At 49.4% G+C, this 10,056-nt stretch overlaps 1 protein-coding gene across 1 annotated transcript; it reads left to right on the top strand.

The window, feature by feature from the left end:
• Positions 1–8,466: 8,466 nt before the first annotated feature.
• On the top strand, positions 8,467–9,830 carry ID1 (inhibitor of DNA binding 1). The gene is made up of 2 exons (XM_079944866.1): positions 8,467–8,976; positions 9,215–9,830. Exons 1-2 carry the CDS (start codon positions 8,554–8,556, stop codon positions 9,254–9,256), a joined length of 465 nt encoding a protein of 154 aa, XP_079800992.1. The 5' UTR covers positions 8,467–8,553; the 3' UTR covers positions 9,257–9,830.
• The last annotated feature ends 226 nt before the right edge of the window (positions 9,831–10,056 follow it).

The raw sequence follows: 10,056 nt of genomic DNA, 5'->3' as shown, positions 1-10,056 counted from the left end.
CTTTGGCCCTGAGACCCCAGGGCAGCAGTGGTCCTTTGTCAGGCCACAAGAGAGCCCTCCCCGCATCTGCAGGGGACCCAGGGAGCGGCCCAGGCAGGCAGGCTCCAGCTTCCCTGTTCATTGCTCTGGGGTCTCTTTGGAAAACGGGATGGGAAGCTAAAGGTGCACCCAAGGCTGAACCCCTGTATTCCCTGACATAACCCAGGAGTCCAGCACAGACCCCCTAGGATGGAGGGATGGTGACAGGCCTCATTTTACAGATGGGGAAACTGAGGTCCAGAATGGGAGAGGGACTTGGCAGAGGTTTTACAGCTGTTAAGGACAGATAGCTTGAAGTCCCCACACGCTCATGCACTCCTCCGTAGACTCCTGCTGGTTTGGGGGGATGAAAAAATGAGACCCCTGGAAGGACACAAAACCGTGTGCTGCCTCCCATTTCTGAATGCTTTCCATGTGCTGAGTACTGAAGAGTCATAACCTTGTGGATTCAGTTCAAATTTTGGCTCCATTTTGCACATGAGGTAACCAAGGACCGTAAGTTAACAATTCATTAATTCAACAGTTATTACTCTAAATATCACTCTATTTTAAGTACTATGCTGTGTGAACTTGAGCAAGTCACTTACCCTCTCTGGGTCAGGCCCTGTGCTCAGCTCTAGGGACATAGCAGTGACCGAAGGAGCTGTGGTTCCTGCCCCACTAGAACTCGCAGCCTGGGGAGGGTGCGGAGAAGATGGACAATTCCCAAGAAAACAAAGATCATTTCAGATGGTAAATAATTCTATGAATAATGAAGACTAGGAGAATGTGAAAGAAAGTGAATAGTCAAGGGAGATTCTAAGAAGGCCTCTGAGGAGGTGACCCTTGACCTGAGACTTGAAGACTGAAGAGTCTTAAAGAGCTGGAAGAGCCTTCAAGGCAGAGGGAACAGCAAGGGCAAAGGCCCTGAGGTGGGACTACGCTAGTTTAGTAAAGGAGGCTGTGTGGCTGGTGAGAGAAAGGGAGGAGCAGGAGATGTGGTTGGTGTGGTTGGTGGTGCCTGCAGGGGCTGCAGGCCCGGGAGGAGTTTGGATTTTCTTCTCAGCATGATGGGCAGAGAGGAGTGCTGGCTGAGCACACAGTTCTGGGGGTAGAGTGTGGAGGGGGCGCTTCTAGTCTCCCATTATGGGGGGCGGGGACAGCCAGAGCCAAAGGTCTCTCCCCTGCAGCTCCAGCAGCCCCAGCCCAGAGGCGCCGGCCTGGCGGCTGGAAGACTACACTGTGGGCACATCTGGGGAACAGCTGCTTGGCCAGGCCAGAGCGGGTCACGTGGCACAGGCAGGACCGCCCTGGAGCCTACAAGGCCAAGACTCCCTGGAGGGGCAGTGGGGAAAGTGCCGGACATGTACCCGAATCCCCACAGTGTAGACACACGTGCACACAAGCCCCACAGCCCCTCACAGCCACTGCCTCAGGAGCCAGACCACCTAGGCTCGACACCACATCCTAGCTGTGTGATCTATCTGAAGCAAGTCACTCAACTTCTCTGGGCCTCGGTGACCTCAGCTGTAAGGGAGACACAATACTACCACCTCCGTCATGGGTGGTTTTTCTCTCATCAACGAATACTCATTGAGTGCCTCCTGTGTGCCAGGCACTGTACTCGGCCCTGGGTTATGGCAATGACGAGAACAGCAGTGGTCCCTGCCCTCCTGAGCTCACTGTCTTAGGTTAAACTTGGAACCAGGCCTGACCCACACTGAGCACTTAGAAAATGGGAGCCATTGCCTTGAGTCCTGGGAGCCAGAGGAAGGATTGTAAAGGCAGAAAGGGAGCTGTGATGACAGAGGCACAATAACGAAAGGCCTTCCCATTCATCACCTCCTGGCGTAGCTTATTTCACTCTCACAACCGCTCCACAGAGACGAATAAGGGTTAGGTCCAGTTTACACATGGGGAAAGTGAGGCACAACTTGTCAGTGGCAGAGCCAGGATTTGAAGGTGTGAAGGGCTGGTCCCTTCTCCTCTCTGGCCCCCAGTATTCCCATCTGTGAAATGGTGCATTATAATCACAGAGCTGCTGCCAGCCCCAGGGAGCAGCTGTGAAACTCAGATGGTGCCAGGTGTGTGTGAAGGGCTTTCTGAGAGACAGCGGAACCCTGGGGTGGGACCATGGGGGTTCATTTAATGAGTCCTCCAAACTTCCTGGCCACCAAAAGAAGGGTCTGTTTTCCTGAGCTGACCTGGTAGTAGGGTTCAGAGGCAAACACTCTCTCAATTCCCAGTACCAAGGAGAGGGCCAGAAAAAATGGCCATTTGGCAAAACTATAAACAGGCAGTCTTTATTTAAATTCCTTGTCAGGCCTTAAAAATGCTAGAGATAAAAACCAATGTCTGGAAGTACTGAAAATTTTCTGGAGTGAAATGAAGCCAGCTTTTCCCCAGAGGCTTAGGATGGGTGTGTGTATAGGGGGGGTGTCATTATTTCAGTTGGGAAGTTTGAGGGGAGCAGAGTGAAGGGAACGTTTCAGGGGGGTCTGAAAGCCCACCTTCCAGGGCTCACTAAAAACCCCTGAGAGCAAAATTACAACCAAATGGGTCCCGGAGGGACGGGCCTAGACTTGAACAGATGTTTTTAACTGTTTAGTGAGCACCTACTCTGTGCTAAGACCACAGTAGGAGTTTTGCAAGCCTAATCTCAATGACTCCTCGAAGTAACCTAAGGAGGTAGGAACTTCTATCATTTTGCCAGTGAGGAAGCAGAGGCTCAGATAGGTGAACGGTCTTGCTCCAGATCACATAGTATAACAAGGATTTAAATCCCAAGCTTTTGGACCCCAAGCCCCAGCCCTTTACACTATTCCACAGCCAACTGTCTCTCCTCAAACTGTCAAAGCTTTACGTGCCATTCACATGTCTTCATTCAGGCCTTTTCTCCTTGTGCTTTTCCCATATAAAGTGCCCAGAGGATAAGTCACCTCCTCTAGGAAGCCTCCCTGATTTCCTCCAAAGTAGAACTCATCTTTTCTTTGTGTGGCTAAGGCACCTAGCAGGCATTTTTCGTAATACAGTCTTGATATGGCTAGCACAGGAGGTGGACGCTCATGAATGTGAAGTGCACTTAGCTATTGGGGGTCCTAATTGTCCCTTGACTTTCTTTCTCTCCCTATTTGTCTGCAAAGTGTCTTTGACATTCCACCTCATCCTAGTCAGCAGTCAGGCCAGAGGGAGGTATACTAAACATTTGGAGGTTGCTTTTTATTACACAAAGTAGTACATGAAAAACACTTCTGTTTAAAAATATATTCAAGAAATACCTATGTGTAATGGATCATAGACCTAAAACCTAAAACTTCTGGAAAATATAAGAGAAAAGCTTTGTGATCTTGGGTTAAGCAGAGATTTTTTACATACGACAAGAAAAGCATGATTCATAAAATTAAAATTTTTTAAAATTTTTATTTATTTATTTATTATTTTTGGCTGTGTTGGGTCTTCGTTTCTGTGAGAGGGCTTTCTCTAGTTGCGGGGAGTGGGGACCACTCTTCATCGCGGTGCACGGGCTTCTCACTGTCACGGCCTCTCTTGTTGCGGAGCACAGGCTCCAGATGCGCAGGCTCAGTAGTTGTGGCTCACGGGTCCAGTTGCTTCGCGGCATGTGGGATCTTCCCAGACCAGGGCTCGAGCCCGTGTCCCCTGCATTGGCAGGCAGATTCTCAACCACTGCGCCACCAGGGAAGCCCATAAAATTAAAAATTGATAAATTGGACTTCATCAAATTTAAAACTTTTTTTTTTTGGCTGTGTTGCACCTTCGTTGCTGTGCATGGCTTTCTCTAGTTGTGGGGCAAGCAAGGGCTACTCTTCATTGCGGTGCGTAGGCTTCTCAACGCGGTGGCTTCTCTTGCTGCGGAGCATGGGCTCTAGGCACGTGGGCTTCAGTTGTTGCAGCACGCAGGCCCTAGAGTGCAGGCTCAATAGTTGTGGCGCAAGGGCTTAGCTGCTCCATGGCCTGTGGGATCTTCCTGGACCAGGGATCGAGCCCATGTCCCCTGCATTGGCAGGCGGATTCTTAACCACTGTGCCACCAGGGAAGTCCTAAAACTTCTGTTCTTCAAAAGACATTATTAAGAGGATAAAAAGCATAGACACACACTAAAGAAACATTCATAAATCATATATCTCACAAGTGATATTTGTTCAAAATATATAAAGAACTCTCAAAACTCAAAAATAAAACAAACAACCAAATTAAAAGAAATGGACAAAAGATTAAAGGGTGCACGAGGGATCCTTGTGATGGAACTGCTCTGTGTGTTCACTCTGGTGATGATCACACAAATCTACACATGTGATAAAATTGCACAGAACAAAATGCACACTCACAAGTGCATGTAATCAGGTGAAATCTGAATTTAAGCAGAAATCAGAGGAATCTTATTGTGATATTGTACTGTAGTCATGCAAGATGCTACCATTAGGAAAACTGGGTGAAGGATACAAGGGGTCTCTATTATTTCTTACGACTGCATGTGAATCTACAATTATCTAAAAATAATGTTTTTATGAGCAAAAGAAATGAATATCTTCACCAAAGGAGATATATGGATGGTATATAGGTACATGAAAAGATGCTCGACATCTCTAGTCATTAGGAAAATACAAATTAATACCACAGTGAGACACTACAACACGTCTGTTAGAGTGACTTTTAGCTTTTATTATCCATTCTTATAAATGAGCATACAACTGTTAGAGAAGATGTGGAGGAACTGGAGTCTTTTTTTTTGAATATTTATTTATTTATTGGGTTGCACCAGGTCTTAGTTGCAGCATGTGAACTCTTAGTTGCAGCATATGGGATCTAGTTCCCTGACCAGGGATCGAACCTGCGCCCCCTGCATTGGGAGCATGGAGTCTTAACCACTGTGCCACCAGGGAAGTCCCGGAACTGGAGTCTTAACACTCCTGATGGGAATGTAAAATGGTGCACTCACTGTGGAAAAGAGTTTAGCAGTTTCTTATAAAGTTAAATAAATATCTACTATGTGACCCAGTCATTTCACTTCTAAGTATCTGTCTAAAAGAAATGAAAGCATAGATTCAGAGAAATTCTTGTATACAAGTGTTCATAACAGCTTTATTTGTACTAACCCAAAAGCCCATCAACAAGTGAGTGATAAACACATTGAAGTACATCCACATCCTCCTACTACTCAGCAATAAAAAGGAGCAAACATTCTCAAAATAATTATGCTGATTTAAAGAAACTAGGCTGAAAAAACTACCAAAAAAGAGTATATACTCTATACATTATATGCTGTCTATACTGTACTCGAGTATATAAAATTCTAGAAAATGCAAACTGATCTATAGAGTGCTTGAGCACTGGGTAAGAGAGAGGGGAGGGAGGGGTTACAAGGGACAGATTAAAACTTTTAGGGGTGATGAAGTATACAGTTTTCTTAAATGTGGTGATGGTGCATGAGTATATATGTATGTCAGAACTTATCAGGTTGGACACTTTAAATATATGCACTTTGTGCATGTTAATTATACTTCAGTAACATTCTTTTAGGGAATTCCCTGGCAGTCCAGTGGTTAGGAGTTGGTGCTGTCACTACCGAGGGCCTGGGTTCAATTCCTGGTGGGGGAACTAAGATCCCACAAATCAAGCAGCATGGCCAGAAAAAAACAAAAATCAAAAACACTGTTTTTCAAAAAACAGAAGAATTAAATACCCCTGTGAAGACCAAAGTGAAATTCTGATTTCATATTGTTCCCCTTCCCTTCTCCGGTAACGTTAATAATTTGTTGTTTATCCTACTTTTTTTTTCTTTCTAATATTTTTTATTGAGGTGGAATTTAAATACAATGAAATGCACAAAAACATATAATTCGAAGTGTTTTGACTAAATCATACACTGTGTAACCCGCACCTCATCATGATATGGACCATTTCTATCCCTCCAGAAAGGTTCCCCACACCCTACCCTGGCAATTCTCACCCTCCACTCCCAGAGGCAACCACCATTCTGATTTCTTTCCCCTAGATTAGCTGTGCCTGTTCTAGAACTTCAAATAAGAGAAATCACACAGTACTGTGTTTGAAATTTTTTTCTGTAGCATAATTTCCTCTCTTGTTTTAAATTCATTTCCAGATACACACGTACTCAGGAGCAATAAGAGGTCCTACCTTGACCCCCAGTCTAAAACTTGCTTTCTCCATCAACAGTAGGATCTAGATATCTCTCCGAGCCATGCTTCCCACCTGCTGCATAGCCAGGCCACTGCATTGACTTCCATTAATAATTTATATCATGTTGATGGACATTTAGGTTATTTCAACTTCCCCTCTCTTGCAAGTAGCACCTCAGTGAAACAGGCTGAACAGACATCCTTTGTGCCCCTGTGTGTAGGTTTCTCTGGAATTGATTCCAGCAAGTAAAATTGCTGGATCAATTAATAAACACTAGGTAATGAATTAATATTCTAATTCCCTCTGGTTGGTCATTGTCCTTCCAATTCCTTTGCACAGCAAAAAGTTCTCTCCAATCATTAGAGGATTGCTAAACAAGGTCTAGGGCGTTTGGAGAGTTTGGGGTAGGGGAGTGCTAAGGGGATGAGGAGTCCAGCTAATTAGTGATCTCTCTCCTTTGAAGCTGGTCTCGCTGATCAGCTTTCCTGGTTTCCAGATGTGGAGGCAGGGGGCCGGTTTATCGGCCCCTCCCCCAACCTGTGGGAAAAGGAAACTCGCTGATACCCAGTGAATTAATTGCAGGGGGAAAAGGGGCCATAATATCATCCTCTCCTATGTGAGCACAGAATTTTAGCCCCGCTAACGCTGTGTGACCTTGGATGGCTATTCTGAGCCTCAGTTTCCCCGCCTCTAGCCTATCCAGGGCTCTGGGGGCAGACTGCCTACCCTGGCAGGAAGGAACTGCATTACAATAAAGTGCCCTTGTTATAATAATGCAGCCATTACAACAGCTCTGGCTCCTGGGAAGCTTTTTGAGCCTCGGTTTCCTCCTTTGTATAAAGAAACCAAACAACTCCCCTCTTAGAGTTGTGGCGCGGACCGCGTAAGAGTGACAAAGCAAACTCTTCACACAGTGACTGGCACCAAGTAAGAATGCAATAAATCGTCACCTTTGTCATTATCGAGATACCAGGCAGAAGTTCGGGCTCAGAGAGGGCCCGAGACTCAACTAAATTCATCCTGCAGCAGAGTTGGAATCGGAACTCTTTCCCCAGGCGTGAGCTGGGAGCTTGAGGTGGGGAGGAGGCAGTGAAGAAACCTCCCAAGTGGCCGGAGCTGTGGGCCTGGTGGAGAGGTGTGGGGCGGGGAGGTAAGGTGACCCTTGCCCAGCGCCCGCGCCCGCGAGGAGGGCATTCCCAGGCCTCCCACCCGAGGCCTGCAGGTGACTGGCGGAGCTGGGGGTAGCTGGGGAGCTCCGGGGCTGGGTTTGCCGTCTCCATGGCGACCGCCCGCGCGGCGCCAGCCTGACAGCCCGTCCGGGTTTTATGAATGGGTGACGTCACGGGCCTGGCGTCTAACGGTCTGAGCCGCTTGTTCAGACGCTGACACAGAGCAGCCCCGGGAGTGGGGTGGGTGGGAGGGGGGAGACTCGAGCTCCGCAGCTGCCGCGCCGTGGGAGGGAGACCCTGATCCGAGGTCTTTGGGGGGGAAGGCAAAAAGGGAGAAAAAAAAATTAATTACTTAATGATGCAGATTTGGGGAATTTTTGCAGGGGGCTGTAAATCCAGGGGAGCATCAGGGAAGGCAGTCCACTCTGGGCGCCTTCTATCTTGTTCAGGTCCCAGAGACCCAGTCCCCAATCCTGGAGGAAGACTTTCCAGAATTAATTGCTCCCATCCCAAGGGGCCTGGGTTAGCCCGCCTGGTCCCAGGAACATTAACCAGCAACATTCTCTGGGAATTGGGAAAGGACACCGCCCCGGTGGGCAGAGTGTAAAGGAGGGCCCGCTTTAAGTTTCAGCTCAAATATTTGGGAGATCAGGGTCCCAGAGATAATCTTCCAATAGGGTCCAGAAGCCCAGGCTCAAGTACTGGGCGACCCAGATCCCGCTGCTTCTCCATCGGGACCTCAGTTTCCCTCATCTGTAAAATGGGGCTGGAAAAGTGAGAAAATGAACCTGGGAAAACTGATTCTTGGAATCTTTCCGTTATTGGTAATACCGGTTTAGCCTCCTTCCCGAGGAGCCAAAGGCAGCCCTTGCCTCCACTAGCGACCTTGCACCGTGTCCTCCCACTCTCTCTGTTCTTGAGTCTCGGGTCCCTTTCCACGCCGGTGAAGGTGCAGTAGTAGAGCAGGAGGCGGGACCCAGAAGCTCTCTAGGCCGCGCCTCCAGACCTCCCATTGGCTGTTTTTGAACGTCTGAGGCCGCCCCCAAGGTGGGCGGGTGGGTGCGCCGCGGCGTCTCTATAAAAGTCGGGCGGTGGGGCTCGCATCTAGCTTTCTACAGCAGTCTTTTTACCGTTTCAACTTCATCCCGCACTCCCGTCGTCCGCCTCCTCCGTCCGCTTCACCTTCTCTCACCCAGACGCCAGAATCATGAAGGTCGCCAGTGGCAGCGCCGCGGCCGCCGCGGGCCCCAGCTGCGCGCTGAAGGCGGGCAAGACTGCGGGCGGCGCGGGCGAGGTAGTGCGCTGCCTGTCCGAGCAGAGCGTGGCCATCTCGCGCTGCGCCGGCGGCCCCGGGGCGCGCCTGCCCGCCCTGCTAGACGAGCAGCAGGTGAACGTGCTACTCTACGACATGAATGGCTGCTACTCGCGCCTCAAGGAGCTGGTGCCCACCCTGCCCCAGAACCGCAAGGTGAGCAGGGTGGAGATCCTCCAGCACGTCATCGACTACATCTGGGACCTGGAGTTGGAGCTGAACTCGGAATCCCAAGTCGGGACCCCCGGGGGCCGGGGACTCCCCGTCCGGGCTCCGCTCAGCACCCTTAACGACGAAATCAGCGCCCTGGCGGCAGAGGTGAGGTCCGAGTTGGAGTACGAGATCATTTTCCTTCTACGGATGGGGAAACTGAGGCCCAGAGAGGGAGGGGTTACTTGACCCTATGTCCGCCCCATCCTTTCGGGCACCTAGCTGCTCAAGGATGCCCAAGGAGATTGGAAAAGGTGCTGCCTCCTCGTGTTTCCTGGGGAAGAGGGGCTTGCAGCCCTGTCCCCTCCAACCTGCCCGTCTCACTTCTCTCTCCGTTTCATCACAGGCGGCGTGCGTTCCAGCGGACGATCGCATCTTGTGTCGCTGAAGTGCCGCCCTCAGGGACCGGCGGACTCCAGCCCTTCAAGGGGCGAGAGGAATAACTGTTCTCTGGTCCTTCCAAGCGCCTCGCCGGAGCTGGGGAGGAACAAGACAGATCGGCGGCCATTGGGCGCTTGCTGGATCCAGCCCGGGGCTGGGGGACTGACAGGGCAGGCTGACCCTCCCTCCTCGCCCACCAGCCACCAGAGACTTGGGGGAGTCCCCTCGTGTGTTTCTATTTTTTGAAAAGCAGACATTTTAAAAAATGGTCACGTTTGGTGCTTCTCAGATTTCTGAGGAAATTAATTGCTTTGTATTGTATATTACAATGATCACCGACTGAGAATATTGTTTTACAATAGTTCTGTGGGTTTTTTTTTTTTTTTTTTGGTTGTTGTTATTAAACAAATACTTTCGATGGTGAAGTTGCAGTGAATTCTTGGATTGAGGGGAGGGGTCTGGGCTGGGGTGACCCCTGACCCTTTTCGCAGCTGCTGCTAGGGGGAGGGGACTGGAAGGCCACATCTGGACTGTCGCTTTTACTGACCTGAAATGAGTGTTTCCGGTGTCTTTAAAGTCTATTCTTTCCCCCCATCCCTGGCCATTTCCCCGCTCCCTAGTGTCATAAAATTAAATCCTTTAGACTTTTAGGGTTTCTCGAAGTGGTCACTGGGTCGTATGGGTCACCTGGGGAGGTTGTTAAATGCAGATCAACCTGCCAAGGCCTCCTCTGGGTTGAAGAGTTTTCAACAAGTCAGTTACATTGGAGAACCAGGTCACCGGACCACCTGCATCTTGGCCGAAATG

Source organism: Stenella coeruleoalba, assembly GCF_951394435.1.
Source record: "Stenella coeruleoalba genome assembly, chromosome: 15".
NCBI classification, from domain to species: domain Eukaryota; kingdom Metazoa; phylum Chordata; class Mammalia; order Artiodactyla; family Delphinidae; genus Stenella; species Stenella coeruleoalba.
Note: the sequence above shows the minus strand (reverse complement) of the source record. Positions and strands in the feature narration are given on the sequence as shown.

What these genes read in the sequence shown, in the direction of transcription:
- ID1 (XM_079944866.1), top strand. Translation starts at nt 8,554, where the DNA reads ATGAAGGTCGCCAGTGGCAGCGCCGCGGCCGCCGCGGGCCCCAGCTGC. An exon ending in TCAGCGCCCTGGCGGCAGAG is followed by an intron (nt 8,977 to 9,214) that starts GTGAGGTCCGAG and finishes GTTTCATCACAG; the next exon opens with GCGGCGTGCGTTCCAGCGGA.